The sequence below is a fragment of the Phyllostomus hastatus genome, unplaced genomic scaffold, assembly GCF_019186645.2.
Source record: "Phyllostomus hastatus isolate PE091 unplaced genomic scaffold, TTU_PhHast_1.1 phas_contig_151, whole genome shotgun sequence".
NCBI classification, from domain to species: domain Eukaryota; kingdom Metazoa; phylum Chordata; class Mammalia; order Chiroptera; family Phyllostomidae; genus Phyllostomus; species Phyllostomus hastatus.
In genome coordinates, this window is record NW_025333616.1 from 137,724 (window position 1) to 160,980 (window position 23,257).

The 23,257-nt window shown below is 59.1% G+C and overlaps 3 protein-coding genes across 14 annotated transcripts; 1 reads left to right on the forward strand and 2 right to left on the reverse strand.

Moving 5' to 3' along the window:
* Positions 1 to 1,491: 1,491 nt before the first annotated feature.
* ZNF865 (zinc finger protein 865) lies at positions 1,492 to 11,350 on the reverse strand. Its single transcript, XM_045830344.1, is given in 3 exon segments — positions 1,492 to 4,743; positions 4,745 to 5,157; positions 11,162 to 11,350. Coding segments are annotated over 2 exon segments (3,180 nt in total). The 5' UTR covers positions 5,134 to 5,157; positions 11,162 to 11,350; the 3' UTR covers positions 1,492 to 1,952.
* Positions 9,966 to 22,553, forward strand: FIZ1 (FLT3 interacting zinc finger 1). 3 transcript variants are annotated; one of them, XM_045830348.1, is made up of 3 exons: positions 9,966 to 10,657; positions 17,889 to 18,239; positions 20,312 to 22,553. In XM_045830348.1, the coding sequence occupies exons 2-3, from the start codon at positions 17,928 to 17,930 to the stop codon at positions 21,503 to 21,505; spliced, it is 1,506 nt and encodes a 501-aa protein (XP_045686304.1). In that variant the 5' UTR covers positions 9,966 to 10,657; positions 17,889 to 17,927; the 3' UTR covers positions 21,506 to 22,553. The 3 variants fall into 3 exon arrangements, with proteins under 3 accessions (XP_045686304.1, XP_045686302.1, XP_045686301.1); XM_045830346.1 differs by lacking the exon at positions 9,966 to 10,657 and adding an exon at positions 16,430 to 16,563; XM_045830345.1 differs by lacking the exon at positions 9,966 to 10,657 and having other exon boundaries at positions 16,851 to 18,239.
* ZNF524 (zinc finger protein 524) lies at positions 13,105 to 16,488 on the reverse strand. Of its 10 annotated transcripts, none has more exons than XM_045830359.1 (3): positions 16,356 to 16,488; positions 14,285 to 14,307; positions 13,105 to 14,166 (listed from the first exon to the last, which is right to left on the reverse strand). In XM_045830359.1, exon 3 carries the CDS (start codon positions 14,125 to 14,127, stop codon positions 13,336 to 13,338), a length of 792 nt encoding a protein of 263 aa, XP_045686315.1. In that variant the 5' UTR covers positions 14,128 to 14,166; positions 14,285 to 14,307; positions 16,356 to 16,488; the 3' UTR covers positions 13,105 to 13,335. The 10 variants fall into 10 exon arrangements, with proteins under 10 accessions (XP_045686315.1, XP_045686310.1, XP_045686309.1 ...); XM_045830354.1 differs by having other exon boundaries at positions 14,238 to 14,307; XM_045830353.1 differs by having other exon boundaries at positions 14,238 to 14,333; positions 16,356 to 16,464.
* Positions 22,554 to 23,257: the final 704 nt, after the last annotated feature.

Sequence of the window (23,257 nt, forward strand, 5' to 3'; positions counted from 1 at the left end):
CCTGCCTTCATGCCCCATCCCACAGCTGCGTGCATCCTCCGTCAGAAACAGGTCCCAGCCTCACGCCGACCCACCACTCTGTGGCTCTGAGAAGGAATCACAAATGTGAATGCCTGTAGGTTGGAGCTGGGTGACATTGTGAACTAAATGAGGAAGGTAGCAGGTTGAAAGGGAAATGCACATTCACAGTGAAAGATGGAGACTGACACTTGGGCTCCAAGTTGGGATTTGGGGTGCTGTGGGGACTGGGGACAGACCTGAGAATGTGTGCCCCATCTGAATGGCTACTGAGCTCAGGAGACAGACGGGGTTGCTAATGTGTCCAAATTATTGAAGTTGCAATAGTTTTGTATTATGTGAAATGTTTTGATTTCCAAACGTTGGCATCTGTGTCAAACTTTTAAAAAAGGGCTACTCCAACTGTGTCGGGGTGTGGATCCAGCTTCCAGCCTCTGGGGTCATCCAGGCTCCACTGCTTGCAATTTAAAGCCCCTAAGGATCCAGCCACCCACACCCCAAGCTCTACACTCTTTGGAGTTGCTAGGTTTAGCCAGACACACTGAACCCTCCACCTGGAACCGTGTCCACTTCACCTGGCCTTAGTCACCACTCAGGAATCGCTTTCTCCTCCAGGAAGTTGGTGGGGCCCAACTTCCTGGCGACTCCTCTGTGCTCCCTCAGCCTGCATTGTTGGCAGTGTGGTGCTCCACACCCACATGGCTTTCGAGCCCAAGGACACTGGCACCCAAGGTCTTCAGCATTAGGGCATGGGGGCCGCACTGAGGGCCACCTTCGTGTGGGGAGTCAAACTGGACCCGCCCAGGCAGTGCCCTGACCCAGCTGGTGTTCAAGCTTCACACAGGCTCGTGGGAATGCAGCCCCAGCTCTAGCCTGGACCCTCCAGGGGGCCTTGGAGACTGTGTCCTCCAGGACCTCGGCCACTGCTTCCAACAAATGGGATAACACCACAGGTTACAGGGCATGCATCTCACTGTTCTGAGAACACAAGCGAGGGCTGTGGATGGGCTCCTGGAATGCTCCCGAGTTATCCTAAAATAACAGGCACTATGAGCAATCTATACCAGAACCACAAGTCCACACAGAGCCAGAATGCACAGTGGCCGACCAGGACTTCTCTTCCATCTCACTTAGGGTCCAGGAGCGAGTCCACTTCACGTTTCCCAGAGCCCAGCAAAGGGGCCGGCAGACGGAGCTGGGGGAAATGTTGGCTGTGAACAGATGCAGGTGGCACCTCCAAGGGGGGAGGAGTCTGGGCACATTGTCTGCTCCCAAGAGGAGACTTACCTGTCTGATCTCGGATGCAGTGATTACTCAGTAGATACCCAGGTTGAGTGGTGCGGGGATGAGGAAAGGCAGAGAATGTGGAGAAATTGAAATCCCAAGGAAACAAGTATTCTCACCCTTCTGATTGCCAGCACTTAATCCCCTCCCCCTGGGATGTGAGAAAGGACCCCGTTGCCCTGGTGATAGGTTTATTATCTCTGCTCTGTACAAGCCGCGTCTGCCACCCGCCCCCCCCCACCCCCATAATCCAAAAGAGCACCCAGGCCCCCTTGTGCCCTCCCAACTCCAGTCACATCCCACTGTCCCGCCGGATCCCACAGGGAAAGGGCAGTTCACACCCATATCCACCGAAGCTTGTCGGGAAAGAATGCTGCTGGGGCGGGGGGCTGACGGGGGTTACAAAAAAGGGTCGAATGGAGGATCAAGTTCAGTGTCAGATGGGATGAGAGGAGGGCCAGAGAAGTCCAGTTTGGGAGTAATTCAGCCTTGCGTTTTGTACAGTGTGGGCCTCAAAGGAGGCTAGTCTGCCTGAAGTTCCGAAGAGCGGAGGGGGCGGTAGGTGAGGAGGGGCGGGGCCTGACCTGCAGCCGGGGGGGGCGAGTCTGGAAGGGGACAGCTCAGTGGAGCGGTGCAGGGGAAGACCCCCGTCAGGCCTCCTTTCCGGCCAACGTGCCAGCCCCAGCCCCAGGGCCCCCCAGGCCCTCGGCCTTGTGCGCCAGGCGGTGTTTCTTGAGGCCGTAGGTGTTGGCAAAACCCTCGCCGCAGGAGGAGCAGCGGAATGGCCGCCCACCCTGGTGGGCCGCCAGGTGCTTTCGGAAGTAGCCGGGATCCTTGAAAGCCTTGAGGCAGGCTGGGCAGCGGAGCTCCGGCCGCGGCGGCTCGTGGGCACGCTGGTGGCGCAGCACAGAGCTCAGGTAGAAGAAGCCCTTGCCGCAGTGCTCGCAGCGGTACGCACGCTCGCCCAGGTGCAGCCGCTGGTGCTCCAACAGGTTGGAGCGGTAGCGGAAGGTCTTGCCACAGGCGCCGCAGCGCTGGGGCCGGGCCACTGCGTGTAGCCGCCGGTGCTCCGCCAGGCTGGACGACTGTGCGAAGCGCTTGGCACACACGCCACACTTGAAGGCGCGCTCGCCCGTGTGCACCACGCGGTGCTGCCGCAAGTACCAGGAGCGCAGGAAGCCTCGGCCACACACGCCACACCGGTAGGGCCGCTGCTCCGTGTGGCAGCGCTGGTGGCGCATCAGCAGGGCCGCCTCCCAGAAGCGCTTCCCGCACACCGGGCAGCGGAAGCCCCGCTTCTGCCGGTGACTGCGCCGGTGCAGAAGCAGGTCGTAAGCGCCAGCGAAGCTCTGGCCGCAAAGGCCGCAGCCCATGGTCCGCCGCACCAGGTGCACATACTTGTGAGTGACCAGGCCCAGGAAGTGCTTAAAGCTCTGGCCACAAGTGGCACAACTGAATCGCTCTGGGCCTGAGCTGGTGCCCCCACCGCTCCCAGCCCCTGCAACACTGCCAGCATCATCACCCCCAGACACCCCTGCCAGCGCTGCCACGGCCGCCCCCACCTCGCCCGCCAGCCCATTGTCCAGCACGCTGGATGCCTCGGCACCGCCAGAGGCATCTGTGGGCTGCTGTCCACTGGGTGCAGGTGGGAGCAGGCGCTCAGGGGCAGCCTGGTGGACCAGCTTGTGCCACATGAGGTTCTCGATGAAGCCAAAGGTCTTGCCACAGGCATCGCAACCATAGGGCTTCTCCGACATATGGGCCTCTTTGTGGCTCATGACGTGGAAAAGATCCGGAAAGTGCTCACCGCAGTCTGAGCAGGGGTAGCTCAGGCCCTCAGTGGCCCCCGCGGCCGTGGCTGAGGTACCTGAACCACAAGCTCCAGGCGTGCCCTGGGCGGTGGGGAGGCCAGCAGCCCCGGCCAGGGCACAGGGCAGCTGCAGCCGGTGCACCTGGCGGTGGCGGGTCAGGCTCTGTGGGTAGCCGAAGACCTTGCCGCAAAGCTCGCACTTGTAGGGGCGCTCTCGAGTATGCACCACGTGATGCTTGCTCAGGTGGAAGGACTCGCGAAAGCGCTTCCCACACACCGGACACTGGTGTGGCTTCTCGCCTGTGTGGATGCGCTCATGGCGCTTCAGGGTCTCACGGCGCCCGAAGCCACGTCCACAGATGCCGCAGCAGAATGTCTTTCCGGGGCCGCTGGAACCCACGCTGCCTGTCCCACTAGTCCCTGCGCCGAGCAACAGAGGGTGTGCGCCCAGGAGCGGCACAGGCATGGCCCCATACACCACGGCCGCTGCGGCCGCCGCCGCCTTCTCACTGTCGGTGGCAGGGGCGTCGGGCGGCAGCAAGTAGGGACCAGGAGGAAAGGTTGGCGTGGGCTGTGGAACAGCGGCCACCGTATCCTTGGGTGCATCAGGGGCGGCAGGCGGTGCGTGCGCGGCCTTGTGGCGCAGCAGGCTCTGAGGGGCTGAATAGGACTTGCCGCACAGGTCGCAGGGGTACATGGGCCGGGGCCCCGCTGTGCCTGCGTGAGCCGCCTGATGTTTGAGCAGGTAGGCAGCGTCGCGGAATGCCTTGCCGCAGACCCCGCACGGCAGGCGCAATAGGTCGGCCGAGTGAGTCTTCACGTGGCGCTTGAGGCTCTCCCTGCGGTTGAAGCTCTTGCTGCACACGGAGCACGAGAAGGGCTTCTCGCCTGTGTGGATGATCTGGTGCTGATGCAGGTGGCTGGGCTTCTTGAAGACCTTCCAGCAGAGTGGACAAGCAAATGGGCCCTCACCGCCACCGCCGCCTGCTGCCGGAGGAGGCACCCCCACACTTGCCGGTGTGCTCGGGGCTGTGTTCCCTTCTGCGGAGGCTGCAGGGGCGGCAGGCGTGGATGGTGGGCCAGCAGGGACCGGCGTGGGCACACCAGGGGTGGGGGCACTGGGGGTGGGGGCACCAGCGGTGGGGAGAGCAGGCAGGCCCAATGGTGGGAGGGTTGCACCAGGTTGCGGTAGGACCCCTGTGGCAGGAGGAGCATCCTTGTGGCAGCGGCGGTGGCGGATGAGGCTGGAGACGTGGTTGTAGGTGCGGCCACAGACGCCGCACTCATAGGGCCTCTCCCCCGAGTGCACCAGCATGTGCTGGACCAGGTGCGAGGACTGCTTGAAGGACTTCTGGCATACGCCGCACGGGAAGCGCCGCTCCATCAGGTACTTCAGCCTACGGAAGTAGCCCTTGTCGTCCTTGGTGGGGTCACAGGCCGCCCCTGCAGCGGGTCCCGGTGGGGTCTGCGAGGGGGCAGGGAGTGGCCCAGGTGTCCCAGCGGCAGTAGCCAGCCCTGGGGTCACCCCTGGCCCGGAGGTGGGCCCTCCACGTTTCAGGTTCCCAAACAGGTGCTGGTGTCCTGAAAGGTCCACAATGCCCCACTGTGGGGCAGGGAAGGCAGCATCAAAGGGGGGGCGGCGGCGCCCCAAAGGCGGGCGGCAGGGGTGGGTCGGGCTTCTTGGCTTGGGAGGACGATGAGGACGACGACGATGATGAGGTGGATGACGCGGAGGAGGACGACGAGGAGGGTGTCTCGGCCTTAGGCTTGAAGGTGGCCTGGGGTGGGTAGTCATACTGCGGCGGCGGGGGCTGCGGTGGCGGCTGCGGTGGGGGCCCGGGGGTGCAGGGCAGGGCCGCCACTGCCTTGGCGTGCTCCCCATACAGCTCCATGGGCTCGAAGCGCTGATGGTTGAGGAACTCCAGGAAGTCGAAGGGGTAGCTCTGGAAGTGCACCCCATCCTCGCCCCCAAGGCCTCCGCCCCCGCCGCCCCCCGCGCCACCTGCTGTGTTTGCCTCCATCTCAGCCGGGTGGGGTTGTGAGACCTTGTGGAGAAAAGGATGCAGCTGAGCAAGCCCCTAGGAGGGGCGCTGGATCTCCCTGGGGAACAAAGGGGGATGTGTGCGCTAGAGATGCACATCCGTCCCCCACCCGTATTCTCCAGTGCTTACACATCTCTCTCCACCCCCCCGACACTGTGTCCCTGCTGGCCTCTACACTCTCTGCCTCTCAGACCCCAGTTCTCCCAGCACCCCTGACCTCTGATCTCAATCCCCTTGGCAAACACCCAGGCCTCTGCTCCATGCCCCACCCCCCCCCCCCCCCTGCCCCCCACATCAGCCCTCTGTCCCCTCTGGTTCTGTCCAGTCACAATAATTGTTTCTATCAGAGTGGTTAAAAGGGTGGCCTCTGGAGCCAGAATGCCAGAAGGGAATCTAAGCTGTGTGACCACCAGTGAGTTCCTGAACCTCTCTGTGCCTGGATTTCCTAGTCCCCAAATAAACGTGACAAAGCACATCCCTACTTCACGGCTGACAGGGTCCAAGCTAACAGATCCATAAGGCCCTCGGAGAAGGCTGGTCCCTGGCACTCTGCGAGCGCTTGGTCACTGGAAGGTGTAATGTTGTTACCGCTGTCACTGCTGGCAGGAACAGAGGGACAGCACAAACAAGAGAGGGACCGGAGTGGAGACAGTGTAGGGAGGGGTGGGGAGCAATGCTGGCCTGGGACCAACGGGCTGCCGCAGAGGGGGCTGGCAGGGACGGAAGGCGGCCTGGTGCAGCAGGAGCCCCGGGGCACACCTGGGTTCGGGCCCCACCTCCTTCCCAGTCTCCGTTTCTAAAGGGGCGGTCACCACTAGACAGCAGGGAGGTTAAGGGGGCTGCACAGGATGTAAGGAGACACACTGGCTGGCAGAGCTCATGAGGTCCCCAGAGCTCTCTGGACAGTCAGTGACATCACTCGCCTGGGAAGAGCCTGATGGCAGCCGCTCAGGAGCCTTTTCCTGTCCCCTCCAAGATGGCAGTCATTCTCCTGGTGCCTTGTTTAAAAGACTTTTCCTTCCTGACTGCAGCTGCCCACCTCACCCTGCCCACTCCTGCAAATGACCCCTGGGCCTCCGACCCACCCCAGGGCCTTGGAAAACGCTTCTACTGCGTCATGGGTGACAGAGGGAGAAAGCCCCCGAAGGTCTGGCGTGCTTCTCAGCACTGTTCCTGCCCCTGGGGGCCTGGCTCTGCATCTACACCCCACACACAGCAGGAGTCGGGGGGCACACCAAGGCCAGGGCCCATCAGCCCTCCGTCATCTGGCTGGCTCCCTCCCCTCAGGTGAAAGGTGAGTGTCTCCTCCACCCCTGCCCGGAGGTGGTATTTTTAGCTGCCCGCTCTGCTGTCCTTGGAGGAGACCCAGCATCCCATGTCCTTCATGTCCTCTGGCTCATCTCGTCTCCAGAAGGAGCAAAGGCGTGTCTGGCATGGGAGCAAAAGCTGGAGTGGAGCCTCAGTGAGGAGCCAGGGCTGGAGGGGCAGGTGGGCACGGAGGACACAGGTGGCAGAGGGGTGCAGGGAGGCGGGGCAGGCGTGTGTCTCAGGGAGAAGCCACTGCCAGGCTCCCTGCCATCGGTGCGCAGGGCTGACAGCTGCCCCAACCAGGCATGGCCTATGGGCTGCCAGTCTGAGTGCGTCGTGTCTGGTAACTCATGGAGCCCCCAGCACAACTCCGCGAGACTGTGACAGAGGGACAATGGTTGTGCCCACCTGACAAACGAACAAGAAGGCACAGAGTGGTCGACGACTTGTCCAAGGTCACAGAGTCAGTCTGGACACAACCCACACCCTCTCCCCATAGGCTTATTTCCTGAAATGGGGGCAGGTAGGGGTAGAACCGAGGAGTTGGGCCCTTACTTGGGGGTGCTCCCTGGATTTTGAGGGGCCCCGGGGAAGAGGAAGGTGGTCCATGTCCTGAGCAGACAAAAGAGCAATGTGGTGAGGCTGCGCCCTCTGCCTGGCATATTCCTCCCTGTACCTCCAGGCTCTCTCCTGCCTCCTTCAGGCCTCTGCTCTGACGTCACCTCCAAGAGAGGGGACACCCCTCACCTCATCACTTCCTAGCCCCTTGTCCTGCTGCATTTTTTTCATCACGGTCACTGCCACCAATTTACTGTGGCAGTTCCATTTCATTGGCTGTGGGTTTCCCGTCTGGCCTCCACACCTCACAGCAAGGGCTCACCTGCCCTGTTGGCCTCTGTGCCTGGCCACTACACAGGGCCCGGCAGAGTGTGCGTGCTCTATGAATTCCTGCTGCTGCGTGGGAATGCAGTGGCACCCTCCTCCATCACCAGGGGGTGCACAAAGAAAGCGCCAGGGAAGTCAGCGGCATGGAAATGCAAATGCACCCTAGTTGGGAGGTGCAGCCAAAGCAGTGCTTGGAGGTAAATTTATAGCTGTAAATGCCTATACTGATAAATACTTGTCGAATGAGTAAAAGGGTAAGACAGGTGACCGGAATACCCCTGGGGGAAGGGAGGGGGATATGGAGCAGTGTCTGAGCTGACACTGAGGTGGGTGCCCAGCAGAAGGAATCAGGGGATGCTGATGTTACAAGGGCAGGTGGACAGAGGCTGCAGGGCTGCGTGCTGGGAGCAGGGGGTGTTCCTGGGGGTCAGGACTGCTCAGGCTCATGCTTATTCCACTGAGAAATCAGAGACATTTCCACTTTCAGGGGACTGAGCCTTCCACTGGTGTCTCTCTAAGGGGAGATGGCCGCGGGAGGGTTTCCTGCAGAGTGTGACAGCAGAATGGTCTCCAGGGGCAGAAGCGCCACGGCAACCACAGCCAGTCACAGCAGTTCCTGTTTATTGTTGGAGCGGATCAACAGAGCCCATCACCCTGATACCTCACAACAGCCCTGTGCCGTCATTGGTCCTATATTGTAAGTGTGGAAACTGAGGAGAGGGGTGGGGATTGTTTCCCCAAGGTTACAGAGCCAATATAGGGGAAAGCAGGTATTGGATTCCAGATCTCTCTCTCTCTCTCTTTTTAAAAGATTTTATTTATCTATTTTAGACAGAGGGGAAGGTAAGGAGAAAGAGGGAGAGAAACATCAATGTGTGGTTGCCTCTCATGCGCCCCCTACTGGGGACCTGGCCCACAACCCAGGCATGTGCCCTGACCATGAATCGAACCAGCAACCCTTTGGTTCACAGGCTGGCACTCAAGCCACTGAGCCACACCAGCCAGGGCAGATCCCAGGTTTCTTTGATGCCAGGACCTGTGGGCCATTCTCCTGCATCAAGCTGCCTTGTGATAAAATCCCAGCCTGTTCATACCAATAACAGTAACATCTAATAGCATGTAACACTGAATGGTATGACATCTACAGACCAGGCACACATCTGCCTCCTTTACAGTGTCCACTCAGTGAGCCTTCCCAACAATCCTAGAAGATGGTTAAAACTGTTAGCTGTTTCACAGAGGAAGAGCCCGAGGGCTAGAGTGGTAAATTAATCTCTGCAAGTCACACCATCACAAGATGCAGGGCCAGGGGCTGAGGCCAGGCTGTGGGGCTCCAGCGTTCACGCTTGGACCCCCTCCTTGCTGCTTTTCAATATTTCTTCAAAATAAAGGAAGGTCCTTACCCCATCCTACACTGCAAATACACTTGGTCTCACACATTGCCCTGCCGCCCCTAGCTAGGAAGGGCCTTTACTGAATGCGAACCACCACCGTACTAGGTCTGTTACGTGGCACATCTCCATCAAACCTCAAAACAAGACTCATGAGATAACTTATAGGCAGGAACACTAAGACTAAACCATGCAGTGACCCCACCTCACTCAAAGTCCTTTTGGTGACCCACGCAGTCCCCACGGCCGCCCCCTGGCTGCCCCTCCAATGTGCCAGCTGCATTCCAGCCCCGGGCCTTTGCACTGGCTGTTGCTTCTTCCCAAATGCTCTGCCTCACTCCCCAACCTCCTTCACATCTTTGCTCCAAGTCCTCTTCTCAGCAAGGCTCTCATGCCCCCTGTAACCTGTCCCTCAGACCAACACTCCGGCACTCCCCAGATGGCTTTGTTTCTCTCCTAGCCAGTCAGCATCCCCTCATAAACCACACACACTCCACCTGTCTGTCTCGCTGCTGGTGGCCTCTCCCTCTAGGAGCTGGGCTCCATGCATGCTAGCATCTTCACTTGTTTTGACCACTGCCTGTCCCCGGGACCCAGCACAGTGCCTGCCTCCAAAAATACTTGTTAAATGAGTGAGAATGAGGCTAGGAAAAGACGGAGTAGTTTGCTCAGTGAGATGAACACCAGTGGCATCCGAGGTTCACCCTCTTAACCATTTTATTCTCAGGGGAGGGGAGCTGAGAGCCGCCTCCTGGATGGGCCACAGTTGTCCCTGAGGAGCAGATAACTTTTTGGTGCATGGTTTTTTGGAAGGACAAGATGACAACAGTAAACTCTTGACAGAGGCTTCCTGCCACCCTCTTACACTGTAGCCTTTGTAACACTATACCCTTATCCTGCTGTATTTTCTTCACACACGCGTATTTTCTTTTTTAACTGTCTACCCCATAAGCTAGCACATGCACCCCACAAGGACCAGGGGTTCTGTCTATTTTGTTTCCTGCTGCACGCCCAGTGTGTAGTAGAGGCTCGTTAGACAGCTGTTGAACAAACGAATGAACAAATGGAAGTACATCCTGGGCTTGGCAGAGTGGACAAAGGCCCAATAACTGATCGTGATGCCCCAACCTCCAGGGCGCTCTAAGACCACACTTCTCTCCCCTCACTCCAACCTCCGGGGCTTCCCAGGTCACTCCTGCCCTCACCACGCCCACGCTCATGCTCACCTCAGGACATTTGCACTGCTGTTCCCTCTGCCTGCAGCAGTCTCCCCAGATCTCTGTGTGGCTAAGTAAGCTCCACTAATTCAGGCTATACCTCTGGAGTAGCTACCAGGCTCTCAGAAAACAGCACTGATCATATTTGATTACTCGTTTTTGATCTGTCTGCTCAAGTAGACTGCTGAAGCCGCAGAAAGAAAGACTGTGTGCCTATCTCTCCTTCACAGCTATATGCCCTGGACCTAGAAGACTGCATATCCGTTCAATGAAGATCGCAGGAATGGATGTCCGGGCAGAAAATGCTCCTGCCACAGTGAAGCTAGGGGTCTTCTGCAGGGAGTCCAGGAGGATGGAGTGAGAACTGGGCGAGTAGGGGCAGGCTCGGATGAGTCCCTAGTGCCCGGGGAAGAGGCGCATTCTGAGGGTGAAGGCCTCACGGATGGGCGCTGCCCTGTGGGGCAAGGACCAAGGACAGGACCCCACCCAGAGGAGGACGGGGTGGGAGCCGAGGCTACTCCCACTGGCAGCTACTCCTACCTGAAAAGGGAGAGGATGTGTGTGTGAGAACACACCTCTAGAGGGAGCTGTTCTATGCGGGGAGGGTCTGCGAGGTGGAAAGGGGGTATTTTCAACGGTAATTACTAGGGAGGAGAGCGGTGCAGAAGGAAAAAAAGGTATTCTTCGCTGCTGACCAGAAGTGTAAGTATTTTTACACCAAGGAAGGGGGCGTTGAGGAGGGAGTGGTTAGGAGTTTTGGGAGCTGTGTGTGTGTGTGGACAGAGGTAATGGGAGGCATTCCGCTGTAAAGCACAAATGCAACACTCTTTGGTGGCAACCTATCGGGGCAACTAAGGGAGGGTTCGGGAGTAGCCGCTCTGCATGGGGGAGGGCAATGCTGGTGGCATTTGGGGGGCTGTCCTGTAGAAAGCAATAACAGGAGGCTACGTAGAAGAGAGCCTACCAGAAAGCAGCAGTATAGAGAAGCTCCACGAAAGAGAGCGCTTTGGCCGCCGTCCTCCGTGGGGGCGTTAATGGGGCAGACATCTGGGTGCTTTTATGGGGGAACAGTGATGGGGGCCCCTAACGAGGGCCCGGCGTGAATAACACTGATGAGGACGCTCTGAGGACCAGAGCGGGCCTGGGCGGGACCCCCCGCCCCCCACCGCCCCCCAGGCCCCCCGGGCCACGCGCCCCGTCACTCACCGGCGCCGGGGTCTCCGCCGGGAGGAGGCCGAGGAGGCGGAGGAGGCGCCGCCGCTCAGGGGAGACCCGAGGGCCTGACCGGAAGTGCCGCCCCCTCCCCCTCCCCGGCCGCCCCGCACCGCCCGCCTGCCCGCCTGCCCGGAAGCGGAAGTTGCGCTCGTCTCCGGGGCGCCGGCGTGGAGAAGCGGAAAAAGAAGGCTACGGCGGCGGCGGCGGCGACCGGGAGAAGGAAGTGCGCCTGCGCACTGGCTCTGGGGGGGGGGAGCAGGCGAGGAAAGCCTAGGCGACTTCCGGTGGGCGTGCTGAGCAACTGCGCCTGCGCTTTGAGCACCCACTTCTTAGGGCACCGCTCCGTTCGTCCAGCTAGGCCACGCCCCTCGCACAAATCTCACGCCTAAGCCCCGCCCCCGGCCTGAATCATTTTTATTTCGGTTTATCACAAACCCCGCCCGACGTCTCAAAATACGACCTCCTCGCCTTGGGCCCACAACTTTTCTCGTATACATTCCCACCTACAAGACCTCACTCTAGAACCTGACCTCTTCCACCTAAGCCCCGCCCTCATCCACACCCCTTTCCCCTAGACTCCGCCCCTTAAGCGGTTTGGCCGAACCACGCCCCCTTAATTAAGCTCCGCCCCACGTCCCCCCAGCTTTTAAACTCCCCCTCTCACAATTTTAATGTGATCTTTGTGATCACATTAAACCTGTGAACTTCCTAAAGCATTCTCTGAAAACAGTGGTTTTCACACTATGGTCCAAACACCAGCAGCAGAGGCATCACCCCAGAAACTGTTAGAAATGGAAATTCTCAGGTCCCCTGATCCAGACGTTCTGAATCAGAAACCCTGGATTCAGGTACAAACTTTAGTTATAACATATAGAAGTCACAGAGACGTCATGTGCAGCATAGCGAATATACTCAATAATGTAATAACTTTGTATGGTGACAGATGGTAACTAGACTGTGATTATTTTGTAGTGTATAGAAATACCAAATCACTATGTTGCAGCCTGACTAATACGTCCACTAAAAATAAATAATAATACCCTCCAGGTGATTCTAATGCAGGCTGAAGTGAGAATCACAGCTTCACCACACACTTGTCACTGCCCCTCTCGTATATCTCTGCAAACCTCGCCCCTAACTCAGCCCCACCCAAAGCAGCTAAGCCCAGGTCTATTTAGCCCATCCTGCTAAGCTCCCCTTCTTTCAGGGATTCCCTTAGTCACTCCTCTCTTAGGTACCCCTTCCTTTGGCCTGAACAGCAGTCATGCCCACCTCTCAGCATCTTAACAGTTCATTCCCACCCCTCCTGACACCTTGCTCTCCTAGTTTCCCCTTGAAGCCCCTCCCCTCAGATAAACCCTATCCATTCCTCTAAATCGCTCACTTTCTGCTGCCAGTCCCTAAAACAATTTGAGTGCCACCCCAGCTCATACAGCCCTTCCCCTAAGCCCCGCCCACAGTCCTCATCTACCTGCCCAATAAGCCTCAGTCCCAGCCCCCACTTCCTACTTCCTTTGCAGGTCCCTACAGTCCACACCCCCTACCTACCTAAGGCAAAGTTGTCAGTTCTGCCAGGGACTACCAACTTAAGTTTTTCCTTCCAAACAGGGTCAGGACAAAGAGATGGGGCAAAGTGGTGGCTGCAGAATTTCCAGGAATCTGGCTGGAAATGGACACCTCGAGTCACATCTACACAGAACGCTCAATATTTTACTTAGAGTGGATATTTAGGAGAGTGCTTTGGGGTCTCCTAGAGGTGGGAGAGGGGACAAAGGCTCCCCACAAGCCACTTCTTTAGCACCAAGTTAATGAGGCACATGACATGGGGCCCTCCCAAACTCCATGCACCCCCATGGGTAGTATAGTGGCAGAAGGGTACCTGAAAGGAATAGAGAAGGGCCAGCCCTGGTACCATCACTGAATCCACACAGGAAGCCAGAAGGCAGTGATTTATTTCCATGGCTCTTGCCTCCAAGGGCCTGTCAGTCCAGGAGTGGGTGGCAGAAGGCAGCAGGGCCCGGAAGTTTAGGTCCTTACCTGCAACCCCCTCCCACAACAGGGAGACCACCAGACCTGAGGGTGTCCCAGGCTCCCTGCCCAGGCGCAGCACCAGCTGAACCCCCAGCTCTAAACCTGACCTGGGGAGGGGTGGCTGGGGTTGTGGGTCAGGCCGGCTCTTTCCCTTCCAGCTCCTCCTCCTCTTCCTCAGCCCCTGCTGTGGCTGGGATGCCCTCATCATCCCATGGTGGCTCAGACCCTGTGTCCAGGGGACACACGGGTGCCCCCACGGCCTCGGGGTGCTTGCGTTTGGCATGGCGCCGGAGCGAGTTGGCCTCTGTGAAGCGCAGCCGGCAGATAGGGCACTGGTAGGGGCGCTCGCCGGAGTGGACACGGTGGTGGTGGGCCAGCTCACCCGCCTCACGGAAGCGGCGGGGACAGAGTGGGCAGCGGAAGGGCCGCAGGCCGGCGTGGATGTTGCAGTGCCGCCGCAGGTGGCTGGACCGCTTGAACGTCTTGCCGCAGTCCTTGCACTCATGTGGCTTCAGCTCAGAATGAGAGATGCTGTGGCGCTCCAGGTCCGAGAGGTAGGGGAAAGCCCGCAGGCACACCGGGCAGAAGTGCGGGGCCTTCTTAGGGCCGGGCCCCTCAGGCCCGCCAGCTACTGACCCTTCAGAGACCGTATAGGGCACTCCCTGATCATCGATCAGCAGGAGGTCGTTGCCACTGTCACTGCCCACAGGGACCGTCACCCCTTGCACCAGTGGGGACTCCTGCCCTGACTTGGGGGGACGGCCCCGCTTTCGAGGGAGGCAGGCCTTGAGCGTCTGATTGGAGGAGGTGGCCCTCCCAGCACGTCCGCCTCGGCGGCTCCGGGAAACAGAAGGAGGTAAGGCCAGAGGTTTCTCTTCTTCCTCAGGCAAAGATGAAGGCAACGGGTCTGGGCTAGGGGTGTCCATTGAGCAGTGGGGGCCTTGGGTCTGGGCACCAGAGCCGGGCTAAGAGGAGAGAAAGAGCAGCTGTCAGCGCAGGGAAGGTCTGGAGAACCCATTGTCCCCCAAGACCTCACCTATTCCTTTGTCTGGGTCTCACAAGCTGGGCATGGCTGACATTTACCTGGATCCACAATTATAGCGATGCTGGTGAGGAAAAGAGCAAGAGAATTCTGTGCCAGTTGGTTAACATACTGCCCTGAGCCTCACAGGTGTTCCCCAGGCCTCCCAGACCCCTGCCATGGATCTGGAAGTTCAAGGTCAATTTGAGCCAAAATAAAGAAAAATCCTGAAGGGAGTACAGAGTCCAACTGAGGGTACAGGCCAGTACTGTGATCCTTAAAGCAGACAGTCCATCAAACCCCAGAGCCATAGAGGCCTGAGAAATGTTTTTGTCCGCTCTCTTGATTGGCAGAAGCGGGAGGGTGAGGGGTTCAGGACCAGAAGAAGAAAGGGACTGGTCCCAGGTGATGTTTGATCCAGAGTCGGTGAGGAAATATATTGGAGTCTGGTCTCCAGAGTCAGATGTTCTGGGTTCGATTCCTCAGTCTGTCACTCTCTCTGTGGCTTTGAGTAAGGTGCTCACTTTCCTAAGCTTCAGTTAAGCCTTCTGCAAAACTGGATGAATAGTCCCACCAGCTTGCAGGAACATGCCATGAGGACAATACATATAAAGTGCTCAGTACACAGAGCACTTAGGAAACATTAGCCCTCTGAGTAAGATCACAATCACCCTCGTTTTCCAAATAGGAAAACTGAGGTACAAGAAAGTCAAGTCAGTTGCCCAAGCTCCCTGTGTCAGGAAGTGGCAGAGCTAAGATTCAAACCAGATCTCACGCGGACACAATAGCCCAGGGAATGAGGAGAAAGGGACTCGGGACAAGAGGACATCATGGGGTCCGTTGGTCCTGTGTTTGAATGCAGCTCTGTGAAATGGAAATGCCAGAGTTGACCGTTGGCTCACAGTACGTACTCGACAAACTACCACCACCGCCATCATCATCAGAGCTCCGACCAGGGAACTAGGGGAGAGGGAGTTAGCACAGGTGTAGCTAGGCGCAGAGGCCACAGGTGCCACTGCGCCCCCTTGGAACAGGCGAACAAGCGGAAGCCCAGAGGCGGGACACACACTTTTCCAGGACTGCAAGGTTCACTCCGGTGGGGGTACCTGGACTACAACCAAGGACTCCGGAGCTGTGCTCGACCCTCGCCCTCTGCCCGAACACTAGCAGACGTGCGCCCGGCGGCCCCCGAGCGCGTAAGGCGGGCCCTGTGGGGGTGGCGGCCAATGAGCGGCGCCGGGCCGCGGACGGCGGGGCCACCAGGAAGGGGGTCTGCGCGAGCGCGCGCGCCCGGGCCGGCTCCGCAGGGCGCGAGGTCGGCGAGCGCACGCCGCTGCGAGCGCGGGAGCAGGAGCAGGTGTTGGGGGCGCGCTCTGGGAGCGCGCGGCTCCAAGCCTTCCCCTCCCTCCGCTCCCCTTCCCCCGCCCGGACCCCCTCCTCTCGGGTACCTCATTTGCATGTCGCCAGGGCTCGAGAGTGTGCGCGCGCGGGGGGCTACGGGGCCGACGCATGGGAAGGGGCGGGGGAGAAGGGGCCCAGCCCCGCGGTGGCGCGCACGACGGACAGCCCCGCCCCTCAGAGCGGCTGGCGAAGGCCCCACCCATTACCCCACCCCGTTGGACCCGCGCCCGCTGGGAACAAAGGGACGCGCTGGGCCCTAAGGGCCACTAACATCAGCACCTGCGCTCACTGCGCACTAGCTCGCCCCGAGCGGGAAGTAACCCACCGACACATCCCAACCAGGTAGAAATGCCTTTCCTTCCACAAAGTACCCAGTCGGAGACCCAATCAAACACGGGTACCTAAAGGATGAGAAATGGGAAAATGGCTGCTCCTTCCCGTAATTAACATGGCGCCTGATAAGCTTCAATGCCTCCTGGAGGGCCGAGGACAAGATGGAGCCTGCTGTTTCCTCCTATCTCTATCGCAATAGGAGGACTTTGGTTTCTCTTTTCTCCTGATGCAACTCTAACATCCTACTCAGAAGGAGCCTGAGGCTGCGAAAATGGACTCGGACCTGCCCTCGCCCGCCAGCGTCGACACCGCTGGGGGAAGGCGGCACGCTGAACTTGGTGCCCTTAATCTGTATGGCGCCAGGGTCACCCTGAGCCCCGCCCATCTCCCTGCCCTTACCTAAGATGGCGCTGATCTAGCTTCTCTCACAGTGCTGGGAAAGAGACGGGAAAGAGGGAGAAGGGCGGGTGGCTGGGAGGAGGGAGGCCAAGAAGGCGGGAGAAAGGGGGAGTACGGGGGAAAGGTAGCTGAGGCGGAAGTCGAGGGGCCCCCCGGGTGGAAGTGACGCTACCCCCGCTGCCCAAAATGTCGGCGCCCAGAGGGAGGTGTAAGTAATTAAAGAGGAAAGCCTACTGACTTTCCTGGCCTCCCGCGGCCGCCCTATGGCTCCAGAACCCCAGCGCAGTACGAGCGAGGTGGACTCGCCTGGCCGCGGTCCCACTTAGCCTGCCCCCACACCGGGCGCCCGGGGCCGCACCTTTTAGGAACGGGGGGGGGAGGGGCACAAAAGGCCAGCTCTGAGCGCCTGGGTCCTGGAGCGAACTGGGGAGGGGGCAGGCCCCGTCGTCTACTGGGTGGGGAGGAGGCGGGGCCTAATGGAAGCTGGGGGCGGAGCAATGATTGGGAGGAGTCGGTGGGCGTGGTTTGTGGGTAGGATGGGTGGGGCTTGGAGGGAGCAGGTCTGTGGGTGGAAATGGGAGGAGCTTAAGCAAAGGGGTGGGGTTGATAAAGGGGCGTGGCTCAAAGTGGTAGAAAAACTCGAGGCCGCAGGGTCCTAATTAGAGCTGAGTGAGGGGAATTGGGGCTTAGTGTAAAGGCAGGAGGAGCTTAGAGTAGAAGGGGTGGAGTTTGTACCGAGGCGTGGCTTAGAGAAACGTGGACAAAGTGAGGGGGTGCGGTTTAGGCATATAATTTGGGGAGTCTTAGTGGAAATAGCAAGTCTTTATAATACAGGTGAATTGACTTAGGAGGCCTGGGGTGAGACTCGGAAGGGTTGAGAAAGTGAGAAGTGTTGGGTAGTCCGGGTCTTGGAAAGGACAGGGCTGACTTTAAGGCTGGGTTTAAAGACAACTTGAGTGGGGTTTGGCTGTAGGTCTTAGTGGGGAAAAGATGTAGGACTTAAAGAGGTTATTTGGAGGAACTTAGTGGGTAGTAATAACTGCCACTAGAGAGCTTGGTCCTCTTATCATCCGAATTTTGCAAGTGAAAAGAGTTTCAGTGGGTTTTATCTGAGGTTCCAAGACTTGAATCTTCAAAGAGTGGAAAGAGCTTACAGTGGAATGGGAGGGGCTTGTCGAGGAATAGAAGAGGCTCCTGGAACTGTGTTGAGGGACTTGGGACAGAGTAGGCGGGACTTGAGCAAGAGTGGGTGGGGCTTAGAGGAGCAGGAATCTGATCTCAAAGAGTGGGTGAGACAAATCATTGGGGTAAAGGCGACTGGGTGTGATTAGGTAGATGAGCAGATGAGTGGGAGAAGGGTTTGTAGGGGAATGGGCTTAAAGACAGTGGGCGTGATCCTGGTGGGAGTGGCTTAAAGGTTAGTGGTCAGGGCTCCAGGGGGATAGGTGGGGGGTCTGAGTCCCTAGAGTGTGACCTGGGAGGACTAAGGGGAGGTGACTCCCTCACCTTCCCTCACTGTCTCCCTTGCTCCAGAGAGCCCCCCACTCACAACTGCCCTCACGCCACGCCACCATGGATGACGCCCCACTGGCAGCGCCCCCTGTCCCTGCCCCGGCCCCGGCCCCAGCACCGCCCGCCGCCGCCCCCCGCGTCCCGTTTCACTGCAGTGAGTGTGGCAAGAGCTTCCGCTACCGCTCGGACCTGCGGCGCCACTTCGCGCGTCACACTGCTCTCAAGCCCCACGCGTGTCCACGCTGTGGCAAGGGTTTCAAGCACAGCTTCAACCTGGCCAACCACCTGCGCTCGCACACGGGTGAGCGGCCCTACCGCTGCTCCGCCTGCCCCAAGGGGTTCCGAGACTCCACTGGCCTATTGCACCACCAGGTGAGTCCTGCAGGCCCATCCAGCTGCCCCCCTGGGCTGGACGCGCCCTTAGAGCCCCAGCCCCACTCTGGGCAACAGAGAAAACTTTTTTCCTCTTCCTCACTCCCAGCCAAAGTGCCCTGACCAGTCAAAGCACTGGGGCTTTCTCTCTCAGTCTCCACCTATGTAGGGATCAGTACACGTGTCCCACCTGTAGGCTCCTCTCCTATCCCACCACCTGCCCCTACACCCCGTGCCCCTGCACACCAGCCTCTGAAGTTTCGTGTTCATTGTTCCCGTGCATTTTTAAAAACAGGTTTACCACGTATATACTTAATTCTTTTATTCAGCGATGGTCTGTTGAGAGCTTTCCCTGCTCCTGATACTGGGGTCTCCAAAGGGAAATCAGTCAAGTCCTAGTGTTTGGAGAAACTTACATTCCACCGAAGGTAGACGATCAACAAGGAAGCAAATACGCAAGCAAGAATGTTCTGGAAAGGGAGCAGTGTTAGGAAGGAAGTTAAACAACAACAAGCTGATGTGCAGAAGTGGGGAGAGCCAAGGGCCACCAGACAAGGTGGGGAAGGCCAGGGCAGGGTGCTCTCTGAGCTGAGACCTGAAGTAGGAGCAGGCATCCGCTGCGGGAACAGCATTTCCGGCAGAGGGAACAGCAAGGGCAAAGGCCCTGAAATGGGAGGGGCGTGGTGTGTATGAGAAGGGGGTGGGAGGCCCTGTGGTTGGGGTACAGCGAGCCTGGGGAAGAGCAGAAGGAGTTGACGCAGAGGGCGGGCAGGGGCTGAGTCACGTACACCTCCTTGCTGCTGTGAGGAGTGGGATCTTATTCCATGGGCCAGGCATTCCTGCGACAAGGTTAAGCAAAACCAGATGCCTCCCGGCCTTTCACACTTGTCCCCTCTTCTGTCTCATGGCATCTGCCTTGGTTCAGGACCTCACAGCCTGGATGTTGGCCCCCAACTTTCTAAGCAGTCTTACTACCTCTTGTCTCTCCCCATCATGTCTAGCCTCTGTGGCCTGGAACCCTCTCCCTCCCACTGAAACCCCTGGTCCTTAACTTCATGTGACATTCACAGCCCTCTGAGGTCTCACTGCAGGCCAGTAGTAGTTTATAATTCAACTGAGAATTTAATGGGTATCTAAGGTCTGCAGGGTCCTGGGCGCGGGGTTGGGGCGGGAAGGACAGAGACAAAATGGACACAGTCCACTCCTTCCGTGGCCTCCCAGAGCCCTGAGTCTAGCGGGGGCTTCAGTCACTGAACAGCCAGGTTAATAAATGTCAAATTGAGACAGGGACAGAGGGTCACTGTATTCTGAGGCTAATACGAGAGACACTACAGCTCTCTGGGAAGACACTACCATCAACAGAACTGTACACTCAAAAGCCGTGTCTGGGCCAACATTAGTAGAGGCCTGTGCAAGGTCAGGTGGTCTCGTTCTGCCACCTGACCATGTTTCAGGCGCTCCACACATGCGTGGCTAGTGCTCACCAATTAGCAAGTACAGAAATGGACTGTTCCCATCAAATGGAAAATGCAGAGGCTTCTATTCAATGGTTCAGCTGTCAAAGTTGCCACAGCATTTGCAGGGAGAACCCCACCTCCTACCCCAGGTGATTACCAAAGCCCCTCCACTGGGTTGGGGGAGATACGTAGCACATGGGAAAGTTTGTTGAGAGAGGCCATTAGTTGTCCAGGTTTTCACAGAAAGTGGAAGGCAGAGCTGCGATTTGAACCCAGGCCCACCAGTGCTCAGATCCTCAGTGCTTAGCCACTCTCCCAGGAAGTCCTAGTCTCCTAGGTGGGCTTGTTGGACTTGAGTAAGAGTTAGTCAGGAGCAATGGGAGGAAGAGTACCTCTCTTCCTCAGGAATAGTGTGTGCCAAGGTGCTGAGGCCAGAAGGACTAAGGGCATGCCAGCCTAGCCCAAAGCAGAGGAAGAGAGGGAGGGTATTGGGGCTAGATCACGGCCTTGTAGACCTGGCAGGGGGCTTGGGCTACCTCTCTCTAAGAGTCCAGAAGTCTGTCTTGCGGGCTAGACCCTCAGCCCTGATCCACTCCTCTCCCTCCCGTCCCCCAGGTCGTCCACACTGGCGAGAAGCCCTACTGCTGCCTGGTCTGCGAGCTCCGCTTTTCCTCGCGCTCCAGTCTGGGCCGCCACCTCAAGCGCCAGCACCGCGGCGTGCTCCCGTCGCCCCTGCAGCCGGGGCCTGGGCTTCCAGCCCTGGGTGCGCCCTGCTCTGTCTGCTGCAACGTGGGGCCCTGCTCCGTGTGCGGGGGCGCGGGTGCTGGCAGTGGAGAGGGCCCAGAGGGGGCGGGCCCCGGCAGCTGGGGGCTGGCAGAGGCCGCTGCTGCTGCTGCCGCTGCCTCGCTGCCCCCATTCGCATGTGGTGCCTGCGCACGGCGCTTTGACCATGGCCGTGAGCTGGCGGCCCATTGGGCCGCACACACCGACGTAAAGCCCTTCAAGTGCCCGCGCTGCGAGCGCGACTTCAATGCGCCCGCGCTGCTGGAGCGGCACAAGCTAACCCACGACCTGCAGGGCCCAGGCGCACCCCCAGCGCAGGTCTGGGCCTCGGGGGCTGCTGCAGGGCCTGAGACCCCCGCAGAGGGTGGCGCTGCGGAAGCAGGTGACGCCAGGCCAGCCTGGGACGGCGGGCTGCTCCTTGGCCGCGTAGGGGGTGGTGTGCCTGAGCTGGGGACGCTGCTCCCCGAGGGCGGCGGGGAGGCCCCTGCTCCTGCAGCCGCGGCGGAGCCATCGGAAGACACACTGTACCAGTGCGATTGCGGGACCTTCTTCGCTTCGGCGGCAGCGCTGGCCAGCCACCTGGAGGCGCATTCGGGGCCGGCCACCTACGGCTGCGGCCACTGTGGAGCGCTGTACGCAGCCCTGTCGGCTCTGGAGGAGCACAGGCGAGCCAGCCACGGGGAAGGCGGCGGGGCGGAGGCGTCCACGGCGGCCCCTGAGGGAGAGCCCACATCAGGGGAGCCGGCGTCCACCTCCGGCCGCGGCAAGAAGATCTTTGGCTGCTCCGAGTGCGAGAAGCTGTTCCGCTCACCGCGGGACCTGGAGAGGCATGTGCTGGTGCACACGGGTGAGAAGCCTTTCCCGTGCCTCGAGTGCGGCAAGTTCTTCCGCCACGAGTGCTACCTCAAGCGCCACCGGCTGCTGCACGGCACCGAGCGGCCCTTCCCCTGCCACATCTGCGGCAAGGGCTTCATCACCCTCAGCAACCTCTCCAGGCACCTGAAGCTGCACCGGGGCATGGACTGACTGTGCCGCTGGCCGGCCCGGGACTGGACTCACGGCCCCCCGGGGAGACTGCCCAAATCCCCACACGGGCCTTAAGTTGAAGGGCCCTGGGGCTGGCGAGATGGGACTCAGGGCCCCCAGGGGACCGTCCAAATCCAGACATGCACCCTGAGTTCAGGGGCCCTGGCTGGAGAGGTGGGGCCCTCTGCTGGGGGTCCGGGGTCTATGAAGACTGGAGCTTGAGGCCTCCCTGGAACTTGTGCTGGGTGCCCCCTAATTAACAGGCCTCTAGGCCGGAGGGGGGGGCCGAGGGGTGAGAAATGGGTCTCCACAGGTACTTTTCACCTTAAGGGCCCTCATGAAAGATGGGCACCCCTCCCCCAAGGGGAGTCTGCCTCTCCCTGAGAGCCATCATTCCTAAGGACCTTGATCTGGAGAACGTAGGGCAACCATGCCCCTATGTTTCCCCGGGTCCCCTCCGAATGCTACCCATCTGTCACTGGTGCCCTTAGGGAACAGGGAGCGCCGGAATCTGCCTTCCCCTGTCTCATTCCCTATGCTGAGAGAGGACCAGGGCAGACGCCCCCTGCCCTCAACCCATTCCCCAAGTAGGCCCCCCCTACTGCAGAATGAATCAACCCTAATGACCTTCCCCATCCCCAAGCACTAGAATAGGCCAGTTGGAAACCCCCCCACCCAGTAGGATGGACTGATGCAGGTACACACCCTCCTGTCCAGTTGCAAGGGCTGGCCCGGGCTGTGGCATGCCCCGCCCCCGCCCCGCAGTGAGTAGGGCAGACACACCACCCCTCTCCTGCGGCATTCCCCGTCCTGTGAACCCATCTGAGCGGGAGGTGGCGGACACCGGAGTCTCCCTCCTGCTCTGCTGTAGAACGTGTCCGTCTTTCCATTCCTGTCAGTTTGTCTGTCTGTCTCTGTGTTCCTCCCAACACCAAGGGAAAGGAGGGTTTGGCTAGGGGGACCTCCCCATGAGCCTCGACCTCACCCCCTCTTCCCAGTCCCCAGTGTCTCCAGGACTCCCAATAAACCTCGTCCTGTCTGTCAGTCAGCGCTGCCTCCTCGTCTGAACTCGGGCTCCAGGGGGTGGGGACTTCTCCCTCCCTGACTTAGGACACACCCCCTAAATGGAGACAGAGCCCTCCGAGGAACTTCGAGTCCTTGAGAGAGTGCCCACCCCCTAAAATCTGAAATAGTTTACATGTCATCTAATTGGAACCCTGCCCCTTAAACACAAGACCCACCTCCAAAGGTGAACATGTCCCCCACCCCAGAACCAGATGGGTCCTTCTGAGACTATCAGTCCTGTGGGCCACGCCCTCTAAAAACCCAACTGTCTCCTTTCAGACAAGTTCCTACCTTAGACTCTGCTTCCTGAGTTAGTTTCTTTGAGGTATCTCCAACTCCAGACTAGGGTCCACTGGTCAGAGAATGGGCAGACCTTCAGATCGCCTCCTGGGAGTGAGAGTACATTCCCGTACTGAGTGTCTATTGCATGCCAGGCATTGTAACCCCTCTGGGGACCCAACGGTGAACAAAGCCACTTGTGGAGTTGCTGGTAGCCTGGTGTGGGGACCACAAGGTACGGAAAGAGTAATAAACGAAAAAGGCAGTTTCAGAGAGTGGTGAGCACTCCGAAGGGAATGAGGTAAGGTGTCAGGGAAGGGAGTGGCTGAACTCCACCACCTTCGGCGGGGTGGTCTGGGTGGGCTTCCCGTGGAGGTGGCATTTGATCCAAGACGGGGGGGGGGGTGA